At 37.8% G+C, this 25,710-nt stretch overlaps 1 protein-coding gene across 1 annotated transcript in view; it reads left to right on the forward strand.

Annotated features, from left to right (window-relative positions):
* Positions 1–25,710, forward strand: part of FREM2 (FRAS1 related extracellular matrix protein 2) — a gene marked incomplete at its 5' end in the record, with an annotated part of 138,254 nt that overhangs the window by 75,494 nt on the left and 37,050 nt on the right. The window contains 6 exons of the mRNA XM_009319965.1: positions 2,192–2,422; positions 5,138–5,263; positions 6,175–6,426; positions 22,591–22,740; positions 24,671–24,880; positions 25,148–25,345. Of these exons, the coding sequence (XP_009318240.1) occupies positions 2,192–2,422; positions 5,138–5,263; positions 6,175–6,426; positions 22,591–22,740; positions 24,671–24,880; positions 25,148–25,345 (1,167 nt within the window). The remainder of the gene's footprint in view (positions 1–2,191; positions 2,423–5,137; positions 5,264–6,174; positions 6,427–22,590; positions 22,741–24,670; positions 24,881–25,147; positions 25,346–25,710) is intronic.

The raw sequence follows: 25,710 nt of genomic DNA on the forward strand, positions 1-25,710 counted from the left end.
AGCTGAAAAGTTCTTGGCTAATGTAAACACTACCTAGCAACAACTGAAACATCGGTGTGTTATCAACATTGTTCTCACCCTAAATCCAAAACACAGCACTGTACCCGCTACTAGGAAGGAAATTAACTCTATCCCTGCCGAAACCAGGACACAACGCAATACCCAGTCCTTCTTTCTTTGATTTGATTGATACCACTGTTGTATTTGTTTCACAGAATACAGTTCTTGTCCAGATTTTATTTTTCCTGTAATGAGAAAATACAGTTGTAGCAATTGGAAAGACAACAATAAACAGATCATTTTCCAGGAAGGCTATTGTGAGCTGGTCTGACAGCAGCTACAAGCATTAGGCTCATTTTCTTCAGTCAATGTTGGCAGTCAACTGAGGCTGATAGAGGAGGTGTTGAATGCTGTTAGCAGTGTCTGGGGAGTGAAAAGGTGAAAAAAGATTGTGTTATCACATTCTGCAACCTCACACCTATCTCTAGCTTCTGGATCTGTTCCCATCTTCTTCCTAGTGATGCATTTGGACCGGGGAGCATTATCCTTGTACAGTTTCATGTTGAAACCTATGGTGAGCTTACACTGCTTAGAAAAGGCACTGAATTTAAAACTGGTTTTGCAGAGATATGTAAGCATTTACCTGGCATGGAACACAAGCTCATGCTTAGAAATCAGGTTTCTGTTTAAGACTCTTTCTGAATAAGAATCTGAGTTTTCAGGTATTGAGAGGTAGTTAGGACACCTATTTTGGCATGAGATTTAAGGGATATAGGCACTAACTAACTGGATCTAACTTAAAGGGCTCTGTTTTGAACAGTGAACTTTGATAATATATTTATTTGAAAGAAAGTAAAAGAACAGAAGAGATGAATGAAATACAAAGTTAAGGATGTGTGATTTAAATTAATTAGTGGTACTGATTAACAGATACTGATTTGACTTCTGATCCTTCAAAAAGAATGTTTACAAAATTTTCTACCTATGGATTCAAGTTCAGTTTCTGAATTGAGCTGACTCAAAATCCAGCAAAAGCAGTTTGAATAACTTGCCTCTGACTACACTAATCCTGCAAAATGGAATTACAGAGTTGGAAAGAACAGAAGATATTGGTTGATGCTTACTGGCATTTCTGGTCCATGTGCAGTGCCAAAGGGGCTGAAGGGTTATAGCTTATGTAAAATACGGTCTATGACTTAGGAGGAGGCACAAGCCAGAAGCAAGAAAGGCAAGGTTTATAGGGAAAGGTGATATGTTTTAATACATTAAATGATACCGTTGGAAGAAACAGGCAGAGAATGGAGAAGTTTTTTTTTTCTGAAAACCTGAGAAACACCTTTAAGATTTGAGTGGTAATGTGGGGTTCAGAGGCCAAATGCATGAGTTGGAGATAGTTCTGAAGGACTGTCTAATTTCCATGAGGGCCTGTCAGACAGCCTTAAACTGGGAGGGAAACGCTAATGAAAAGCCATTTTAGAGCAGCCTGGGTCTGAGGCTGTAAGGTCTGTGCTGTCTCGGTGGGATGAGCTGTATTAGATTTTATCCCATGGCTCTGCAGTTTCAACTTGACTTGAGTTTAATGATTGTCATTATGCAAACACTGAAGTAAGAGGATAATAGTTTAAAAAAATGCTTATTGTAGTGGGAATGACCACAATGGTTCAGATTTTACATCTTCTTTCATCCTTATTCCCTATGTTTTACGCCTTTGTGTCTTTTTTTTTTCCTTAACTTTCCTCTTGAAGGCTGAAATTTCCAGGTGTGTTTTTATTTTTTCTAAGAGAAATAAATATTTTTGAGGGTTGCAGGCAGCATGTTATTTAGATGTTCTGGAACAGAAGAGAACCCAAAATGTTAAAGGAGGGGAAAAAATCTGTGGGCCCTTTTGGGCATCCATAGTTGAATTACGGAGAAGTGGAAACTTGACTGTAACCTCAGAGAATGTAGAATTTTTCTAGAAGTTAGTTTTGCTTTGGCTAATTCTGTCCAAACTGCCTTTCATAATGTTAATTGATGTGCCCACCTCTATGTGTGACACCAATATAAAATTGGTCAAGAGTAACGGAGGTGGCTTGAACACTCTCAGGTTGTGAAAAGTATATTTTTCTAAAACTTCTTTTTTTAAAGATGACATAATGAGAGAAAAATTACAAGTGATGTTTTTAATGATCTGAATTTGTGATTTTGGCAGGTATTAGCACCAAAGATGGTACTGCCAGGAAAGATAAAGACTTCAGAGGAAAAGCCCAGAAGCAGGTGCAGTTTAATCCTGGTCAAACCTTAGCTACATGGCGAGTACGGATTTTGAGTGATGGTGAACATGAACAGTCTGAGACCTTTCAAATTGTTCTTTCTGAGCCTGTCATGGCAGTTCTGGAATTTCCTGATGTATCCATGGTGGAAATTATTGACCCAGGAGATGGTAAGAACCTTTCCAGAACTGTACTGCCAATATGTGCATGTACCAAAAGATAAACTGGAGGGCAAATGCTATGAGTAACCTTTCCTCAGAATATTTCTGAAGACAGACTTGGGCATTGGGTAGCCATTTGTCCTTTATCACTTTAAGTGATTCATGAGTATGTAAGTCCGGTAGCATGTTTTGATGAAATACCTGCATTTTTCTTATGATATATTATTTCTAGTTTTTTTTATTTTGTTTAGTTTTGTTTTCATTTTAAGTATAATAGGTTTTCGGTTCAATGTGTTTGCAAACAGAGTGTTATCTGCACAGGTGGCTGGAGGCTGACTTGATTTACTCTGCCATGATAATTCATGTGGGAGAGGATGGTACAGGGAAGTCCAGGCTGGTTGGTCCCAACAAGTTTGGGTCTTGGAGCAGACTAGTTACATCAGTTAGGCCTTAATATCAAGCTGAGAAGCTCAGTAAGGGTAAGGTTCACTAGACCAAGTACAGCACAAGCTGTGTCAAGAACAAATAAAATTATGGTTAAATGTAAATGAGGAAAGAAGCTGATTTAAAAAAAAAAAAAAGTAGAATGTGCTCTGGTTGCTTTGCTTTTCAGCTGCATCCAGACACTTGAACCCATGGGCCATGGTCACATAAAACTGTCCTTAAGGAATCTTTCAAGTATTGGATGACTGTAACAGCTTGTTTTATATAGTCTTCCCTAATTAACGTTTAAAGAGGACTGGGCAGGAAAACTGTCAGCGGTTTCTTAGTTCCTACTTACAAATGCAAGTTAAACCAGAGGTTATCTGACATCCGTATTTAGTCACTGAGAAAAATAGTATGTAGTATGTATGAGACACAGAAATTACTTGAAAATGTGTTAAATCTCTCTATCTTTTCTATGACCAATGAGATAGCACAACTCAAGATAATCATCTGAGTCTTCTTAATGCCAATGATAGTTTTTCTATTTCTTACATAAAGATAAAATTTTTACAGTCCCAGAGAAATTGTAGTAATTATACATAAAGTGAAGTTGCACAGGAGAAAATCAAATGCACAACTGCAAATCAAGGAATAGCTACAGGAAAAATATAGAGAGAACTTTGAGGGGAAGGACTGGGTTTCCTAATAATCTTTTAAAGCATAGGGTATAACAAGTTCAGATGCTAACTGAATAGGAACCATCAAAAGTTTTATTCTGCTTCCAGTGAAAATGATTTTAAAATTCATTAATTTGAATGGTGTAGTCATAGCACCAAAATAGTGAGCTTGTTTGGAAAGCTGCACCAGGCCCTTGGTGTATGGGACATTAGTTAATGTTTTATTCCAAAAAGAGATTGCATAAGGATGTTTCCTTATACTAGCTGAGATATGTAGATCATTCTCCTCTGAGCTTTTACGTTGTTCATAAGGTCTGTTAAACTTCTATAGTGTCATTTTGCTCCTAGTTGGATAATTATGAGAGAGACAGGAAACACAACAAATTAGATTCCTGCATTTTTTTTTGAAGGATAGAGTTTTTTGTTTTGTCAACTTAATTCTGAAGGGAGAAATAAAAGGAACAAATTGGAGTTTTTTAGTGTTACATTTTGTTCTACTTTAAAACAAAAGGGTAGGGTTTTGGTGTTCTTCACATTGAATTTTTGACTTGCTGGAATAGTAAAAGTGTCTAGATGTTATCAAACCTGTATTACAGCATTTTTAAGGCAGACTTTTGACCTTAAGTCATGCTAGTAGTATTTTCCAGTTGGAGAAATAAAACCTGGAACATGTTTTCAAAGAAGTCACATGACAATTTTCAGAACATTGTTTGCCAAAGTACTCTGAAATAATGAAAAGATTTGCTTTGTGCAGTCAGCTGATACCACTTGATTTGATATTATACAGAATTATATTCTGTTTGGGTTGCAGTCATATTAATGAAACTGTAAAGGTGCTTTATAATTATATGCATAACCACCTTTTGTTCTCGAGTTTTTGAGAGAACAAGAACAAAATTTATCCTGAATCCCACTAACAGCATAAAACTCAACAATCTGTTTAGATGAGTATAAAGTAATGAAGGAGTTTAAAATGAATTTTAGTGGTTTTTTCCCTGAAAAACAGAGCTGACATTCTTTGGTTCGACACATTTTAGGGTGAGATTGCTCTCCAGACTTCAGTGACTCTATTGGCTAGGTCTCCTTTGAGTAAAACAGGAGTGTAGACATGTAGCCAACTCAAATCAAGCGTCCAAGTCAGATAGCAAGATCTCAGTCTTGCATCCTCAATGCCAAATGATTTTCATGGTTATCTTGATGCAGTAAGTTAAAGAATGGCCTTGCAGACCCACTGCCTGTGTGTGAGCTATGCTATTGATACTTCTGTGCTTGAGTTAATAATGAATTACCATGGAAATAGTAAAAATATAGACCTTGTGGACAAATTCCCCAAACACTGTCTTGCACCATTAACCCTAGATAAGTAAATTAGTCACATTAGGGACTACTTAGTAAGGACTTGTGAATTCAGACCTAATGATCTGATCTTCTTTTCCATTTCTGAAAGACTAAGAAACTCTACTTCTCTCACCCTCCAAGTTTTTCTTAAAATGTAGTGCCATTGCTGATACATACGAGTTATTTGTTGCACTTTAGAATATGTTAAAATCCTCCTAGCTATTTTACAGGTGACTTTATGAGGCCATAAATCTACATAAACAAATATGTCTGTTCTTTGCAGAATCAACTGTCTTTATTCCTCAGTCCACCTATACTATTGAAGAAGATGTTGGTGAATTATTTATTCCAGTCAGAAGAAGTGGAGATGTGAGCCAGGAACTGATGATTATCTGCTACACACAACAAGGTAACAGAATCTACTATGGAAAAAAAAGAGGCAAAAGCGGAAAAGAGACAGAAAAGCAAAAAGAATTGTTCCATCTATTACATAACAAAATTGTTTGTAACTCTGTTACTTTTTCATGTAAATATCTTCGGTCTCAACTGGAAATGTATTCATCTTTGCAATCTGTCTTAGAGTATTATTGAATACAACTGAAAAATTACCATGTTCCAAACTTCTGCCATTTGTTAGGTGAAGACGATCTGTGTTCTTTATCTTTTTGCAAGATTTTTATATGCAGCCCCGTATATCTGAAACTGATGAGAACTGAAAGCACTGCAGTGATTGCCCAAGATATCCTTTACTTTTTTGTATGTTGAAAAAATTGGTATGAAATAATATTGCTTAATTGCCCTGCTTCTCCTTCCTCTATCTTTCAATCTCCTATGAATTATATCCACACGGAGTATGAAGTCTCTACACCTGTGCTTTTATTATTATTTTTCATCTGGAGAGATGAAGCAACATTTTTAGTGAGGTGATCTGGAATCAAAATAATTTGTTTTCATCAAATTCTATCTGTTATAGTTAATTTCTGGTCCATCGATATCTTCAGTGGGTAAAATATACTAAGGGAGTTAACTGGTAATCCTCACAGGGTCTCCTTTGTCAGTCTGTCTCTTATGATAGACTACAATATTCCTTCTGACTGAAAAACTGCAAATTAATTTGAGGAGCCATGTGCTTGCATTGCATCATATACGGAAGTAGTTTGTCAAGGGACCTCAGAAATGTAGCCTGGTCAGAGGTTTCAGCCCATCTTATCACCTAAAAGTAAACAGAAATAAAAAGATAACGAAAATAAAATTCAGCCTCTGTGAGGGGATCATTATAACCATGGTATGTGTAGTGACTGTTTTTCTTTTATGCCACAGGAACAGCATCTGGCACTGCCCCAACCTCTGTACTTTCTTACTCTGACTACATATCCAGGCCTGAGGATCACAACAGCATTCTACGTTTTGACAAAGATGAACGAGAAAAAATGTGTCGGATCGTCATCATAGATGATTCCTTGTATGAGGAGGCTGAGACCTTTGATGTTTTGCTGAGCATGCCGATGGGTGGAAGAATTGGTGCAGAATTCCCAAGCACTCGAATTACCATTGTACCTGACAAGGATGATGGTAAGACATCCTGTAATAAAGTAGTATTTCCAGTTCAGGACAGAAACTACAAATAGCATCACATTCAAATCAATCAGCATGTATGCACTTCTTCCCGGTGGTTAAAACACATGCTGCTTCCATCTTGAGATTTGAAAATACTATTAGAAAGCTATGTGAGGTTTTTAAAGTATTTAGTATTGATATTTTATGGTTTGAGACACATGAGCAGTGATTGGGAGTGAAGAGATGCACCTTTCCATTCTATCACAGTAACAGGTGTAATCCAAAATGTCACCCTGCGTGGGCACCCTTGTATGTGTGATTCTGAGGTTGCGTCCGCAAAGCCTTCAGCCCCATTGTATTATGCTCCAAAGGGCCATATTAGAGGCCCTGATGGACCAGAAGCCATCTAGCTGCTGCTAAGAGGCAAGCTGTATTCCTTCTGATTTGATGCTGCATTTAAATTTCTGTCTAGAAGTGTCCATGTATGCTTCCTTTGTCTTTTTAATAAAGCAAATAATCAAAAGACAGTAATGTCGCTTTAGAAATCGCCTCAGTAAGGAAGTGCTGACAGAATGATGTCCTTTGCTCAAGTGGTCAATAGCTTTGATATATTGCATTGAAAGGGACATTTCTGGTGGTGATTAGAGAGAGGTCTGTGACTAAGGAAGAGTAGAATCAGCACACTGTTATCACCAACTGTTTCGAAAATACATGTAAATATTATTGCAGCCTCAAGCTTCTCCCTCAGTGTCCCTAGCATTGGTGTGGCAACTCTCTTTCTAGGAGTGGTAGCAAAAAGTTTTCCTGGTACAATTGCCCTCATTTATGCATGGAGATTGGAGGCTGACATCTCAGCTGTAAATTCTGTGAAAGGAATACTGAAAAGCTACTTTAGTCCTCTCTATGTGACCATAAACCATCTATTGTGACACTGTCATATTTCCTAGACACTAATGTGAGGAATTACATAGTACAGTACTCTTTGAAAGTCTGATGCCAAGACAGACGGTTGTTATCAGCACAGAGATTTCTCCCTAGTTAAGGATATAAAAGGCAGCTCTTAAAGGCAGGAAGTTGACACGCATCTAATTGCATCATAATTACTCAGTCTGCCTGAAATTTCTCACGTGTAATCCTGTGACAGAGGTGACTGTTTTCTCTGTGGAGCATTTGGGTAATTATATAACATTCATGCATACAGCAGTTTGAAATAATACTACTTGTAAAGTAACAGATCGTATATCAAATGCAAGCTGAAATAGAAATATGTTTATCTGACTTTGCTATGATAGCAAATACAGGTTTGTTTGTGTAGGATTTTTACAACAATCTGATTTTTTGAATAATTTTGATGAATTCGTGAACTTTACAGTTTGTAGATAGCAGAGCATAAAATATTGGGAGAGTAGCTATAAAAAAATATATCCACGAAGAAGCTGATTACCCAGCTTTTGAAGGTGTTCTGACTGCTTAAAATGTATATGGAAAATTTGGGATGGGGAGAATGTTTCTCCAAGAGATTATTTAAAACAGAGATGAGCTGAAATTAGAGCATCTAACTTCAGTGGGAACCTCAGTGCCAATTCACTTGCCAGTAAAGTTTTCTACCCCATGCTTTTAGTTTGCACAAAAACATAATGCATGGTAACAGAAAAGTCTATATGATTTGTTTCATCTGAGATCTGTTGTGCTGCCTGTTCTATAAAAAGCAGAGTACAGGCTACAGAGTAGATAAATTATAAGTTATACCTTACATAGTTATTTATTTATTCACACACACATATAAATATATAAATATACGCTTATTTCAGATTGTGTTTATACACATATATTTATGTAACGTATGAGCAATTTAACACCCTGGTAGTCACAATTGAAATAAATTCTGCATAAATAAGTAGGGAATTTTAAGCAGCATTGGTTATTATTGTTTGCAGTGCACAAAATTAATTTTAATAAGTTAAAACAGTATGCTATGTGAAGTAAAAAGCATTTTCTTTAGCTTTTAACAATAAAATTTAATTCAGAAAATGCCTAAGATAGAGATGGATAAAAGCTTTAGCACATATATAATACCCTATAAGCTATAGTAATGTTATCATACTAAATTCTGTAGTCCACTTTAGGCTCTTTACTTCACATCTACTGATATATTTTTCTCATTGTTTGTTTAAGTTCATCTTCACTTAACAATTTTTTTTGGACGAATGTCAGAGCATGTCATTAAGTTGTGATTTCTCCAGGTACTGTGACTGGATTAACATTACGCATTGACTTCTTCAGGTCAAAAGATAGAAACAGCAAAGGTCAAAGTTTAGTAATACTACATGAGATCTTTCCTATGGAAGTCAAGTCGGCACTAGCAACATTACCTTATCTCCTCTGGCATTCAATGCAAGTTAATTATGAAACATTCACCTTCAGTACCTATCATCGAAGTCTTTTCTTCTTCTTTTATTTCTAGAGAAGGCCCTTAGGGTCTAACTAAAATAGCTGAGTTGCTATGCAGTCATGACAATAAACAAAAAGTAAAAGAGGTGTGCTCAACTTTCTAGTGAACCAGAGTATATTCAAGAAATTCCTGGCAACTGAATGCTTTAATTGGGGATTATACAGTTGTGCTGTGCTGCCAAAGCAAAATCTGAAAAAAAAACATAGTATGTAGAACACGCACAGGTATGTTTATATATTGTGAAAGCTGATTTTAAAATTGGTGCCGCTGCTGGGACATTTCTTAATTTGGAAGGGACTTTTCCTGATAGGTCCTGAAGTTGGAGGCAGATAGGAAAGAAGAAAAGGATTAAGTTAATAAAATACACAGCAAAGTAAGTTGTGCATGGAGATCTTGGACTCAAAGTTAACATGTGTCACTACAGTTTAAGCACTAAAAAATAAACACATGGATCTGTTTGAGTCAGAGGTGATAGCTACTAACCATGAACCACTGGAAGAAAAGCATTCAGGGGAAAGACCTATGCAAATCGTCCACTTTTAGGGTAGCAGTAATCTCACTTGACATTAACCATCTATACATTTAGACATCTCATTCAAGCAGGCTATGCCAGGATCCTTCTATAGTTAATGAAAAGAGACATGTACTCCCAGGAACCATCACATCATAAAGAAGTATCTAAACTGTTGAAATCAATCACCAATATGCCATTCAACCCAAAGTCATAAGCACTACCGGGCATGAAGGAAGGAATTTTTTTCTAATTTTGTGTTAAAACAGCTCCTACTATAAAATGCTATTAAACAACAAAGAGATACATAGCTATTCCTGCTTCATAAAATACTTACGATTTCTAAAGAAAAATCTAAAAAAATCTAGTTGAAATCTAAAGAAATGAATGCTGAAGTGTTTCAATAGGTATTTAGATGTTCAAGACAAAATCCAAAAACAAACAAAAAACCTCAACCATTTTCTATACAAATGTGAACTTGTGTTACTAAATCTAGCCAAAATTGATGGGCTGAACTACTTGTCTTCATGCATCTCAAGGATTTGGGGGATGAACAGAAATCCCTGAAGAATTTGAGGTCGGTTTATTGTCTCAGGACATACCTATCCTGCATGGAGAGCACAGAGTTCAGCATAAAGCTCATTCAGAGGAGGCACTTTACATAATAGATCAATACTGTGCATCTAGGAAAAGGAAGATAAGGTTGCAGTGCACTTTTCATTCCCCTTGGAGAGAGGAGTCCTGGAGTTTAGTCTCAGATCCTGAAAACACTCAGACCGCAGTTTTCCATGAAAATGCCTTAATCCCCAGGCACTTAGCAACTAAGCAAGATCAGCCTAGAAGTCCTCTCTGTTTTTCCAACTGAAGCTGTGACTCTGAAATCATATCACATATATAGAGAAAAAATGAGATCAAACTCTTTTGTTAGTATTCATCTGGGAATGAGAGGCCTGTAATTTGGTTCCAACACTAACATCGTTGCTGTGTTGTGTGCAACAAAATGCTTTAGTCCTTGCAACAAGGCTTGCAGTCAAAGCTTTGCTCTCTCATAGTCGAATGTTTTGATTGCTGATTTGGACTCTTTTTTACTTACTCTGTTTGTGTTGTGGGCAAATTTTAAACTCTTGGTTTGTAATCACATTTGGAAACCAGAAGAGAAGAGGTGTGATGAATGCAGAGCTGGAAGTTTGCAGCTAAGAGGAGAATGCTTACAATTATTTGTTTGCTTCAGGTTTTTTGTCAGTGGCTGTCTTCACATGTGATTTCAATTTCATGCTACTGTATTTAGTGTTGCCATGAGAGCACACAGCCTTACAGCCAGGCTGACAAATAGTCATCTTGCCTTAGTGGAATTGTTGAAGCCTCATGCTGTTCACAGCAGGAAGTACATTAAATACATTTGTTCCACTTCATTCACATTAGATGGGCAAGCAGCCATTCAGACTTCTTGACATTTCTGTATCAAGGCTGGGAAAGCAAAGGACTCAGGTTTATGTCGGAGGTTTGCTTACCATTTTCTTTATACCTACTCAACAGAATCGATCATTCGTATCATCCACATGATAGTGCATAACACTATCTGGGAATATTTTACAGCTGAGTAAACTGGATGATGGTATGATCATGGTATGATAATGCAGAAAGCCAATGTTAACAGTCAAACAGAACAGATTAATTCTTTAGTCTTCTGGAGATTTCTTTAAAACACTTGCTGTCACTCCCACTACAGTTAATTAAACTTTGGAAAACCTTAGACCATGTTCTGGAAATCAGTAGCCACTAGCACTTGTCCAACTGGCTTGGAGTAGTAAAATCCATATGGATGCTTACTATCAGTAGCCTGAAAGAGACAGAAAGTCAGCACTGCAATGCTACATTATAAATATATGCTTTGTAGGCATACGGTATCAGCTAACTTTCTGTGTGTGTTCTGAGCCAAATTTCCAGCTGATGATAATTAAATATTCTATTAGTAACATAGTTTGTCAGAGGGACATCCTTATCTCACAAGGCTATCTGGAATCTCCTTATTTCCACTGGCCTCCAAGGCAGGCAATCAAATGTGTCTTTTTCTTTTCAACAGTAGGTGTGCCATAACCTTAAACTGAATGGGTGGTTGGTTGATCTTGGTAGTTAATATCTGCTAGTCTATTTGTCCAATTTTCGTTTCAACCTGAACACTATAGGCAGAGCATGCGCAGTGTTATATTGCAGACTGGAATCATGATTTGGTCGAGTATCCTTCACCATTCTCTGGAGATGACTAAAATAACAACTATTTGTTCTTTTTTACTCTGTACATCCATCTTTGACTACTTTCTCCCTTTTTTATTTTTACAGTGCCTGTGGGTCTGATGCCTCTGGCACTTCTGTGCAGCTTTTAACTTCTTTTGTCCTCTCATTAGGTAAAATCTCGATGTGACCCCTCCCCTTTCCCCAGTCTGTGGCAGGTAGCCAGACTGGCAACTAGTCAAGGGAAAAAGTGGAAGACAGCCAATTTATGACACATGTTATACTCCCAGTTTTCTTTACTTATAGTTTCTTATTATCATCAGTTCAACAGAGTGAAAAATGTTCAATTTATGATGATAGCCTTAAAGATTTTGGAAAGGTCCTGTTTGCTGTCTATCACAGAAATAAATTAATGTCATATCTTACAGTAGGACATTCTGTAGAGGCAACCAGGCACATTCATGATTTGCTTTTCTAGCATTATCTGTTGCTGACAGTTTATTATATGTGTGTGTCTGCAGGTACACACTCACACATTATATATATATGAACTACTGATGTTGGATTAATCTCATCTTCACTTAGCTGCTTAATAACTAGGTATATAGTCCAACCTTATGATCTAGGACCCTTTGATAGGTAAGAAGGACAGGGCATGACCTCCAGACAGTACTTTGTCACATCTATTTCAGACGGCTCCTTTACGATAGAGGACTCAGCTGGTGGAGTAGCATATCTCCAAGCCTTCACTACTGCAGGTTCTTAAATGGTTAGCTTACATATGCAGTATTACATTTCAGTGTGAATTATAGTAGTATTTCTAGGAAAGTGTTGAAATATAAAAAACAGCTTTTGAGGTCTGTACTCAAAGCACTAAAATCATTGATAAGCAGAAGGTACGAAATTACATGAACTGTAGAAAATTGATACTTTGTTAAATCTAGAATGAGTTAAGGGAAATGGTGTTCTTACGTGTACTGATGTTGTACTGACCTATTGATCATTGTTTTATGACGGTTCACTCAAGAGTACATTGAACATCTTTCTCTCTCCTGTCTTCCTGTAGCATGTTGTATTTTTTATGGCTTTAGTCTTTGTACTGCAGATCTTATATTTATTATAGACTGTTTGAAAATGTAATGAATGCCTAGCAAACCAGTCTAAATTAATCATTTGTTCTTGGTTGCTTGCGATTGTAGGGAGTGAATTTAGTGACCTAGTGAGTGCTTTGTGTGTTTAAGATTTAAGTTGTGTAAGACATCTTGATGCATTCAGTTTTTCTAAAGTTTCTTCAGATCATCTTGCTTCCTCTGAAGTTCCTCAGACTGAGACTTTGCCATTTTGCTCATCAGTCTCTGAAGACCCAAAAGATACCGAACAACAGAGTAACCAGTGTACCCCATTGGGCTTTAATGACATTGATTCTCCCTTTGAATGTGTAAATCCTCAAAGGATTAACTCAGTTATCTCACATTACCATCTGTCAGGCAACTCTTTTCTCTTCCCTGCCACACGAATGGGGTCAGAAGTCCAAAAGAGAGAATACAAGAACTTTTAACATACAGCAGAGCATATTTTCTATCATTAGAGCTCTGCTTTTGTGGTCTGATAAGTCTGGCTGTTGCTCTGTTTTCACTTCTGTTCTGTCTTCTCTGCCGAGTCCCATCCTCAACATTAGGTCCTGTAAAGGGAGTGTGGAAGATATCTTGCATATTTTTCTTCTCAGACCTCAGTGGGCTAAATGTGTTCTCATTGTACATGGGCAGAAAAGCCTGTAAGAAATTGTTTCTGCCAGTTAAGCAAATTCAACATAACTAGCACTGCGACTGAATAGTAGAAGTGCAAAAATCTAAAGTCAGAATTGGGGCAGTGTCTTTCTTAGCCTCTCTTGTGACATGGTCAAGATGTCACCAATCCAGAAAAATCTGTGTATACATATAGGCAGAAGAACAGATTTAATAACTATCCACAAGAATGGAGAGAATCATAATTTTCTTTAAAAAATGTGGTACAAGCTGTGCCAGAAATTATATACAAATACCAACAGCCACCTGTAAACCAAAGAATTTTACATTTCTTGGTTATGCTATTCCTCTTCTATGCACCGTTTGTAGTAATGATAGTTATAATAATAGTGCCTCCCTTCTTCATTCATTCTTCAATGAAACCAAGCACATTTGCTGCTTTGATAAGATTCAGATTTGTAATCCATTTGGTTAAAATGAATTTAACAGCCTCACCTCTGTGCCTGGTAAGATCATGGAACAAATCCTTCTGGAAGATATGTAGAAACATACAGAAGACAGGGAAGTGATTAGAGACAGCCAACATGGCTTCACCAAGGGCAAATAGTGCCTCGCTAATCTAGTGGCCTTCTATGATGGAGTGACTGCATCAGTGGACAAAGGAAGTGCTACAGATGTCATCTACCTAGACTTCTTCAAGGCCTTTGATACAGTCCCCCCCAACATTCTTACCTCTAAATTGGAGAGATATGGGTTTGATGGATGGACCATTAGATGGATAAGAAATTAGCTGGATGGCCGCATCCAAATAGTTACAGTGAGTGTTTCAATGTCCAAACAGAAACCACTGAGTGGTGTTCTTCAAGGGTCCGTACTGGGACCAATGCTATTTAATATCTTCATCAATGACGTAGTGGCATTTAGTGCACCCTCAGCAAGTTTCCAGATGACACCAAGCTGAGTGGTACAGTTGATAGGCTTGAGGGAAGGAATGCCATCCAGAGGGACCTTGTCAGGCTCAAGGAGTGGGCCCATGCGAACCTCATGAAGTTCAACAGGGCTAAGTGCAAGGTCCTACACCTGAGTTGGGGCAATCCTCAGTATCAGTACAGACTGGGGGATAAATGGTATCCCCCCCCCCTGCACAGAAGGACTTGGGGGTACTGGTTGAGGAAATGCTGGACGCGAGCCGGCAATGTGCGCTTCACAGCCCAGAAAGCCAACCATATCCTGGGCTGAATAAAAAGAAGCATGGCCAACAAGTCGAGGGATGGGATTCTCCCCCTCTTCTCCGCTCTTCTGACACCCCACCTGTAGTACTGCTTTCAGCTCTGGGGTCCTCAGCACAAGAAAGACATGCATCTGTTAGAGTGGGTCCAGAGGAAGGCCACAAAAATGGTCAGAGGGCTGGAACACCTCTCCTATGAAGAAAGGCTGAGAGACTTGGGGTTATTCAGCCCGGAGAAGAGAAGGCTCTGGGGAGACCTTATTGCAGCCTTTCAATACATAAAGGGGGCTTATAAGAAAGATGGAGAGAGACTTTTCACCAGGGCCTGTAGTGGCAGGACAAGGGGCAATGGTTTTAAACTGAAAGAGGGTAGATTTAGATTAGACATAAGGAAGAAATTTTTTAGGATGAGGGTGGTGAGACACTGGAATGGGTTGCCCAGAGAAGTTGTGGATGCTCCATCATTGCTTGTGTTCAAGGCCAGGTTGGATGGGGCTTTGAGAAACCTGGTCTAGTGGAGGGTGTCCCTGACCATGCCTGGGGGGTTGGAACTAGATGGTCTTTAAAGGTCCCTTCAAGCCCAAACCATTCTGTGATTCCATGAAAAATTAATCTCAGAAAGTGCACAATTTGAATTTATTTTGACCTTTAGAATATTGTTATATCCTTTTTCTCAAAGTCTAATGGCTTTCATTGCATAAGGACCTCACCCATTTTCAGCATGCTTTTACTTTTATGAAGGTCCAGGATTTCTGTCTTTGCTATTGAGTCTCCACAATTTCCTCGCCATCTTCCTATCAGCTCTCATCACTAAACAACAAAATGCCTGTTCATCATTCAAAAGCCTTAGTAGGACTACTTGCCAACCAGTGGAAATCTCAGCTGAGGAGAAAACATAATTGTCATCACTATGACTTTGGGCTTTAAAATCTTAGAGATCAGAGTCATGATTTAAGTGGATGGTGTTACAAGGTATTATAAATAAAACATTCATAGAATGAGCTATTGTGATTTTGTGGTTATGTTTCTTGCTATGAGAGTGTAGGTGTGAGAAACACACTTTGGAAGAGAAAAATTGAAAATATTCTTCTCAGAAAACCTCTGTTTTTGCAAATATACTTATTACACAGGCCGTTTCTACAGACTGATTTTTCTGCAAGGCCCAGTAGTAAACTAATTACTCAATTAAAATGTGAAAAACATATTTAGAAATGGCTACATGCTATGTCTTTATGTAGCCTGATTTCTAAAATGCTGCTCAGCTTCTCCTACCATTTCTGTTTGTAGGAGTCCTCATTTGTTATCTCATGTCTGAATCACTGACTGTGAGCTCCTTCATGCTTGGCCTCCTTGTGAGGTACTTTGTGTGTGGTATATTTAAATACTACTGCCAAGCCTTCCCATTTATCTGCCTGCCTCTGTTTCATCGGTTTGTTGAGAATTTGTTACTGATGCCATTTCCTGGGCCTCTTACATAAGAATAATCTCATTCTTTTTAAAAATAGAACATGTAGAAGATTCTGAGTTGGTTTCATGCTCTGTGGGAGGTCTACCCAGTAGGAAAAAGGTATGTGAAAGTCAGATGGTTGCTGCAGGCAACACCATCACGTTTGGGTGTGTCCCCAAATTCCAAAGGGTTTGTTTCTTCAGCTATTAGTCTTTATATTTTTATTTACATTGGTAAATGAGGCAATTATCTGGATTATGGAATAGTTTGGGCAAATGATTGGAGCTTGATGTACTTGTAGCAGGAAAAGTCTTTTGGCCCTGTCCTCAGACTCTGAACATAGGAAAAGCTCCTCTGACACCTGTGATAGTTCCAGTGATATCAAGGTCTGTAGGTTATATCCTGAGGGTGCATGCAAGGATCATAACAGTACTACTTCTACTGATAAATATTTTCACGTATATGTTAGTTCACATATATATGAATTTGGTATTTTGGAAAGGTAACGTTTCTCAGCAAACCAACAAAGGTAAATGAATTGCTTCCAAGTGAAGATCACTTGTAATAGTCGAACTTACACATTAGCCTTTCTCCTGAAATGCCAGTTATGGCTGGGAGACAACTTAAGACTGTTCATTACCATCTTGTCTGTAATAGTTAACTAATTGTTGAAAAATTCATCTTCAGTTTAAAGGCACACATCTTGAACAAATTGAGCTACAGCATGGCTCAATGCACTCAGATGTCTTTACTCTCCATGGTTCAGGCATACTCTGTAGTTCATCTAGTAATACTGAACCATTATGAATTGCAACCTGACATTAAGCAAAATCAGAATTAGCTCAGTTCTTCAGGCTGCAAAGTACGCTGCAGGCTGTCCTTGCAGCAGGGATGGGACTGACAAGAAGGAAAGAGTAGGTGACCAGAGACGGAGTATCACTGTAGCCATCTTACTGCCCTCCTCAGTCTTGCAGCTAGGGCTGTAGTCTACTTCCTTTACTGTGCTACTTTGCTCACATTTGAGTTTTACTTATTCACATAGCAGAGAGGTTAGGTGTGGATTCCAGGCCTGCTAGGCAGGTGCTGCTTGTGATGGTACTGTGTGTAGAGAAATTGAAGCATGGATGCACTTTAACATAAAGGGTGAGTTAAAATGTAAAGGTCTATACTGAATTAGTATATATCATAAATTAATTAAAAGTGATTCATATATAATGTTGTTCATAGCAGTTATTGATCTTGATTCACACTGTGTTACTCTACTGAAATTATGGGGTTAAGTTGCGTAAAATGAGAGTAATTCAGTGATGAACCAGTCGAGTCAATGTGTGGCATTGCCTTTGTAGCTTAAAAAAAAATGTGTTTTTCTTACAAAATAGAACTGAGTTTGGTAAAGGTTGCATTAATTTGAGTCTGTCCTTTTACCTGTTATAATGTTTGTGGTATCCTTTAAAAAATCATTGTAAGTTGCTAGACAGAAATGGGCTGTTGAGGCAAATGGAAATGCAGACATTATTTACTTGAGATAATGTGTGTGGCAATTTGGCTGCGACTAGTAATTTTGATTCTGAGGTGAATTTACTTTTTGATTGCAAAAGTTATGACAACAGTGCTAAGAAGATGAAAGCTGTTAAGATTACAACATACGAATTTGAAAAGTAATCTGTTTTGACCACATCAAATAAAAAGCTATTGGCATTTGCACAATAGGTACCTGCTCCAGAACTGAGCTCTGACTGTAATCTTGACCCCTGCTTCTACAGCATTCAGCAAAAATAAATGACTTGGCAAATTAAATTCATTGTGCTAAATGCAAGCTCAGTTGCTTGCATAGCTTCAAGTATGTGTAAATAGCTGTAGAATGGTGCTACCTAGTTTCAGATGTTAAAGTCCGCTTTCATAATATAATATAAACTTTTTGTAATAGACAGTTTTTCTGAGCTTTTCTTTTGCTCCCATTAACTTGCATATATGAGAGAGATTACAGAAGTTGACCTTTACTGCTATTAGACAGTAAATGCCCATTCCTTCTCAAATTTAATGGAACTCTTGTTCTTAACTGGTCTATCTACAACTCACCCACTTCACGTTCGGAAGGGTGGAATCTCTTGTGTTACAGACTCAGCAGCTCAGTCATTTAATGCTAGCTGTGATACTGAAATGCAAGTAAGCATTGTGTAGGGATGTATACGTTGTCTGTATGAGCCAGATTCAGGTCCAGAGGAAATCTGGTCATGTTTGTCTGTCATTATGTCCAAGCTCATTAGCTGTGTCAACCGTCAGGGCTCATTACTTTGGACTTAGCATTGCACTAACATGTCTGGACTGTAACAGAACAGGCTAGTAGGCTTACAAAGCACTGTTTTGCACCTTCTGCATTACCACAACAGATTTCTGCTAGCTCTGGCAACTCATAATGTTCACGTCATAGCCTTATTTGTACTGTGCATGGGAAGAAGAAAGGCAAAGGCTTTTAGGAATAAATGGTTTAACACCACTAGAAAAGATCAACCATGAGTTCAGTTGTAATGACTGATTCTCCTGGTTCCAATATCTAAATATGTCAGAGTGGCATATTTATTATGGCACTCTTACTTTTTGATTGCAAAAGTTATGACAACAGTGCTAAGAAGATGAAAGCTGTTAAGATTACAACATACGAATTTGAAAAGTAATCTGTTTTGACCACATCAAATAAAAAGCTATTGGCATTTGCACAATAGGTACCTGCTCCAGAACTGAGTGGCATTATTTCTCTTCTCCTGAGAATATGTACATATATATATATCTGTATCTCTCACTGGAAGCATATGTCACTGAAAATCACTTTAGTGTTAAGGTTTATCAAGGTGTCAGCACAGAAGAGTCTGTTCTTCTGTGTTTGTCCTAACTATCCTGCCTTACGTATTATTTGCACTGGCAACTGATTGTGGCACCTTGCCTATCTTACAGCCAACCTATTCTTTTGCCATGTCCCTCTAAAGCAGATTGTAAGGATATAATTTTAAAAACAAAAGTCTCCTTGGAAATAAATATTTTCATGCTATCGCATTGATTTTCTGATATATGTTCAAAGATAGACCTATTTCTAACAGCATAAGTGTGTTTGTTTTCCTGCTTGATGACTGACTAGTGCTGTAGTTGATATACGCTTCTGACTGTGTAAGTACAAAGGCAAGACAAAGATTTCATTTCTGTGCCAAGAAACCTGGGACTAAAGCTCCTAACCTTTCTCCTCTGATTATTGTAACTTTGTGCCAGTGAAATCTGTGGGTCTGAACAAAAAACCTCTAAAAAACCTTCCTCTTATTTCTGTAAGAGGAACCATTAAATTTGCAGTGGTCTCTCTTCAGAGTGAAGAGAGATTAAAGATCTGCTGTAAGTGAGCCCGCAGTCATTGAGCAGAGTGTTTTCCAGACATGACCTGAGGAAGACAATGCTTTCCCTGTTAGCAGCTTGGCTTTGCTACTTCCCCTGGGGAGCTACTAACACAGCTTACAGGAAATGAACTTACAAAACATGTGTAAGGATTTGTTTCCTAGGATGGGTAACCATGCAGAATGTGTCTTTCATTGAAGATACATGCCTCAAGAAGTGTGAAAAACTCGCTCTGGAATACAAGGCAAGCTAACTGAGTGTTTAGGCATTTTTACGTTTGGCTGTGACTACAGGAACAAACAGTGCGTGTGAGGATTCTTCTTCAGCAGCAGGCAAGCATTAGGACAACACTACAAGAAACAAACAACATTTTCTTTTATATCTTCCATGTAGTTTAAGGCAGATCATCTAAGTTCCCTGTGTAGTCAGTGGGTAGAAGAGAATGCTTCCAGATCTCCTCAGATTTTTCTCGCTGCAGTGAGTGAGCCATTCCACCTCTCCTTCTGTATGCTCATTATGCTGGGAAACCTCCTGGAATGGCCTATCTTTGTCCTCGCAAACTGAGAGCAAGCAGGCTGTAAATGTGAGTACCTCTCACTTAAGTGCTTAAAATGAGGTGCAGCCAAGTCCAGATCTAATTCTGGAACTACTGGGACATCAATATAGAGAGAACCCATTTATAAGAATGAGATTAGACTTGGGAAAGTGTGCTAAACTTTAAGAATACCTCTTTAAGAAATGACATGTATTAGATTTCATAATATTTTAACTGCCTTTATCTAACTGTTGGCACATTCATAAACATTTGGTCTTAGTGGGCATTCTGTATTTTTAACCTCTAGAGGCTGGATGAGTCTTTGTCCGTCTTGAAAATTTTAGAAGATCATTGTATGTCTCAAATGGCACATTTCTTTGCAGATCTAATATCCAGTTCTGCAGTGTCCCTGTAAGTAGAACTCTCATCAAAGTTAATAGTAGTTATACAAAAAGGTCCAGAGAGTGTATCCTATTCACCTATTAAAGATGTTTCAGGTAAGAGCTTCACAGTCCCAAATATAAATGCAACTGCTGACAACCCAGTCCCTATAGGCAAATAATGTAAGATTGATGTGTGTCTGTCTGCACACAAACAAGCACACATTTAAATACACAAAATGTTGAATAAAAAAATTTAAGTTGGAACTGAAAGCCTTTTCATCTACCAAAGCTAGACATTTTCCAAGTTTGTCTTTCATCCTGCAAAGGCTGATGACCTTGATAATGCTCAAGCAGGTCTATGAATCTGCACTATTTTTCAGTAAATACGTTCAGTTCCATCAGTTTGTTACAACCCATGATTTTAGTTTTAGCAGATAAGTAGAGAGGCATTTGTTTCACTGATGTGGAGTATTAAGGGGGTTTGTTTGTTTGCTTGTTTTTTAATAATTTATTTTGTCAGTTGTGAAATACAGGAAAAATCTTGAAAGCAGAAGAGAAAATTCTTTTCTTCAAAACTTCCAATTTAACTCTTGAATGCAACTCCAAAATACTTATTAACTGCTGCCTTCTCAGAAGAAGTTTTGGCTTAGTAGTAACTAACTACTTTATATTACTTCTGGTTAGTTTTAACTAAATTCCTATTTTACATTGTCCAATTTTCTATAAAAATAAACACGCAACCTACCACAGAGGAGATTGTTGCCATGCACTGTGTAGCCAGCCAGGTTGTCCTCAAGTACTTCAGAAAAGCATAGGTATTTTGTCTGTCTGGTTATCCTACAAGCCTCTCCAAAACCTTCAAAATACAATGTCTTCGCAATATTTGGCTTTATTGAGCTCAGTCGTAGTCCAAAGCAGGTTCTTCAATTCCAAACCACTGTAATAGAAGTCATAGGTTTTGCAACATACATACAGTCTTAAGAAAATTTGGCTGAATCATGGAAAAGATGGGCCCAACTTCCACTTGCCATTAAAAAGGATTTATGTCTCCTCCTTTGGGTAAGTTGTACCTTTTCTGCATGCTAGGCATAGCCCTGTAGAACCATAAACTTTTCCAGTCATTTCCTTTGAATTTTTTCTTTTTTTCTATGCTTGATGAAGGGTAAGTATTCATAGTGCCACTGAGAGAGCACTGATTAATTGCTATGGTCTTTGTCAACTTAATTGGAGTTAGCCATATGCTGTATGGTATTTTCAAGCACATTTCTGATATTGTAACCTCATGATTATAATAAATTCTCACTAGGCAACGTAAGAAAATTGTGATGAAATACAAATAGAACTTGTGTAGGTCTTCAAATTGCATCTCAACTGTTGGGGAAGGCAGGTATGATTTCTGCTGCATGATGGGAAAACTGAGGCACTGGCTGTGTGTGCTGACTCTTACATGTTTGAAACAGGAATGGAAGGGATAGAAAAGGGGAGCTGATATACATCCAGGATGACGCTGGGCTATGTTTTTAAGCCTGTTTGCTTTGTGAAATTGCTGTGGGTAGAAAAACTGAAAAAGGGAGGAAAAAATGAGGATAAACAATATGTCTGTTAAGTGGGATAACACTTAACCTCCTTTGCTTTTTGCTCTTCTTTCTTATAAACTGTGGACCTTAAATATTAAGATAAAAGACTATTCACATTCCAGTTTACATGAAATAAGATTGATTTTGTTTTAAATGCTAGATGCAGGGGAACTAAAACTAAGTATTTGCCCCTTTAGTTAGCTGGAAAACATTTCCAAAAGCAGCTCCAGTTATATATCATGTTCCAGTCTGGTTTTAGAAACAGGAATCTGTGAGAACATTCAAGTTAAGGTTTCATTATTTATATTCACCTTTGTCTGTCTGCACCAAAGTGAAAAATGCAAGGAATTTTCTGGCTTGTGCACAGGACTCAGCTCAAATAAGTTTAATGAGATAACACATTTGGTTTTGCACAAAGATTCATACCTGCTGACACACAAAGTTGAAAATGTAGGAGGCAAGAAAAAGAGCACAGTGCTGATATAACAATTGCTGTCCCAAAATAGGCAAACCAATACTTGAAAATAAGCCAAAAATACCTAGAAAAATTCTAAACCTTAAAAAAAAAGCTTTATTTCCTTTACTGAGAAGAGCGAAGTGCTCTCCATTGTCTAACGTGGATTTTACGCTCTCTTGTTACCTTCAACATAAGGTAAAGAAACATTTATGGACATTATTCCTCTTTCACCAGAACCAGCATTCTACTTTGGAAATGATGAATACTATGTTGATGAGAGTGCTGGCTATATTGAGGTACATGTCTGGAGGACTGGAACTGATCTGTCTAAAGCTGCCTCTGTTACAGTGAGGTCTCGCAAATCTGAACCAATAACTGCAGAGGGTAAGTTATTGTTTTGCTCTAGTTTCATAAGACATCTCAACAACAAATGCTGGTACATTTGGTCTTGATACAGATTCAACTACGTAAGATGAAATTTCTATGTCTCTTGCTCTTAGCAGATCTTTCTTCTTCGAACAAATGAAGTAGTTATGGAATTTCTCTCAAAAAACCAGGAGTAGGAGGAACTGTGGAGTACAGCACTAAGAGAAATGCTTTCAAATCCTCATATAAAACACTATCCCACAAAGGCAGTTGATTACTGTCTCAACAGCATACTCTGGGCACAGAGTTACAATCACTGGCAGCATGCAGAATTTGCTCCTCTCATTTTTACTGTAGGCAATGAGAAATTACTATCTAGTGTCCTGTTCAGCAAGAGGATTGCTACCGCTGTGTGGTTCAGTGATGCTTTGACAGAACCTTTGTCTGCAGAATCAAGTGTTAGTGTACTCTATTTTTTTTTTCACAAACCATAATGTTTAAAACTAAGACATTCATATAGAGACAGCATAAAAATTATCTTCCTTAGATGCTTATCCTGAGTGTAACTGGACAGTAGAGTTTATCTTCTCAACTAATTTTCAGTGAGGCAAAATTGTGTAAAACTTTACTGTTATTTCAGGAATATCTAAACATCATATATATGTATCATACATAACATGATAAACATATTTCTCATGGAAAAGAAAATTATGACGTCTGAAAAAAATGTATGATTACTTCATTTCTAAACTTGCTTTATATGATCTGATGTCTTCATCTCATCCTGAATATTTATTTTATTTTATTTCAGGGCGGGGCAGGGGGAATATTTCCTTACAGCAAGAATCTTAATTCATTGTGCCAGGACCTCTAGGATTCAAAACTGGGAATGGCACAGCTCTTGATGTCTCTAGTCTGTTGGTCACAGCCTGAAAGCTCTGACATGGCTGGCTGCCTGTAAAGCCATGAACCTGATTCTTGGTCTTACACAGTGCAGCAATGGATCTGCTGCGCTGAGCTGCCAGTCCTGGCATCCTGCCTTAGAGGCTTAGCTCTGGGGTAGAGTGGCAGGGACTCTAGGCAAGTGCCCATCTGATGATGGCCTTTAATCTTGCCAAATTTTGTCACATTCACAGAATTCCAAACCTTATTTCAATTTCAGTGAAACTGTTTCCCCCAAAGTTTTGTTTCAACAGCTCTGCTGCTTATTCTCTCAAAAAATGAACGTTAAAACTCAGTCCTTCACTGAAGTCCTAAATACCTTTAATGCTTTGGTTCTGACATAGAGTGTCACGTTTTAGTCAGTATCTTGTTTTGTTTGCTTTCTTCTCATTGGTTTGTTATGGATTGGCTTGCTTTGCTTAAAACAAAACAAAACATAAAAGCAAACCAAACCCAGATCACTCTGTCTTTAACATTAAGGTGCCAGACCTCACCTGACATGGCCTGAGCAGAATTTGATTCATTTACTTTCCCTTCATTACAGTCAGCTCACTGGCCTTTTCTCCTTCCCTTTTTACATAAGTCTCAAAACTTCCATCTTTGTTACAGAATAATATGAAATGTCTTTCCAAAAGACTTTGCTTCATGTCCAGAGTCTCTCTCAAGGCTTTTTACTCACTTTCATTTCTCACTTAAAACAAACTTTATTAGTTTTAGTGGAATAACTGTTGGTTTACAACAGAACAGAATCAGCCCCATTTTGTGATTTGAATCGCTAAGCAAAAAGTAGCTTAATATCAACTTGTTTTATTGTATAGTCCAACTTAGATGGTCAAAAGATATTTTTGCTTTACGTGACTGGCAGAATTTGGCAAATTTTAAAATTATATTTAAAGAAAAAATAGATTTACCTACAATTAACTACCTAATGATATATATTTTTATTTTTCATTATATGTAATGCTATTTATTAATTTGATATTTTTTATCTCTTTTCCATTGGTAGCTGGAGTAGATTATGTAGGCATCAGTCGTAATTTGGATTTTTCCCCCGGAGTCAATATGCAGACGTTTCATGTGGTAATTCTGGATGACCTTGGACAGCCAGTGTTAGAAGGAACTGAGAAGTTTGAGCTTGTGCTAAGGATGCCCATGAATGCTGCCCTTGGAGAACCCAGCAAGGCCACCATCTTCATTAATGACTCAGTGTCTGACTGTGAGTAATAATTTTTTTTACCTTTTCACATCTATGCAGGAGATGGATGACTGCAGTACAGAAATAGCACTTGTCCTTTTGAATCACACCAAAGCCAGTGAATCTACCCATTTCAGCTACAGACGATGTGTTAAGTCATTTGCTGTCTAACTGCTTATGTTATATATCTGGTGCAGTGTAACATAACTAAATTTGAAATAGTGGAGGGAAGATATGATAACTTTTGCAATTATACTTCACACATGCTTTCTATGTTTTTCTGCCCAGTGCCTAAGATGCAGTTTAAAGAATCTGTATATGTAGGCAATGAAAATGATGGACAGATTTCTGCCATGATATATAGGAGTGGGGATATCCGATACACATCCACTGTGAGATGCTATACAAGGCAAGGTTCAGCTCAGGTAATGATGGACTTTGAAGAACGTCCTAATACTGACAGTTCCATCATCACATTCCTTCCTGGTAAGCTCTTGATCTTATTTTAGAAGCCTTTAGTCTACCATGTTTTGTTTTGCTTTGCTTTGCTTTGTTTGTTTTGTTTTAATTGTGTCTTCTCATAAAGTAGTGCCAAAAAGACCACTCTGGAAAACCAAGCTTTTTTCCATACACAGTGGGCAGAGTGCACTGAAATGATGTTGTCTCTTTTTGCTCCACTTCTGACCTAGAGGGATAATCAATAGGAACCTATCTTCATATAGGTTCAGCCTGAGTGCCAGGATCTTTTTGATAGCAAAAGCAGGTTCAGCATAACACAATAACAGAAGCACAGACCTGCTGTCAGAAAGGAAGCTTCTGAAGCTCTGCTCTTTGTTAAGCAGATTTCTGGT

This window comes from Pygoscelis adeliae, unplaced genomic scaffold (assembly GCF_000699105.1).
Source record: "Pygoscelis adeliae isolate BGI_AS28 unplaced genomic scaffold, ASM69910v1 Scaffold32, whole genome shotgun sequence".
NCBI lineage: Eukaryota > Metazoa > Chordata > Aves > Sphenisciformes > Spheniscidae > Pygoscelis > Pygoscelis adeliae.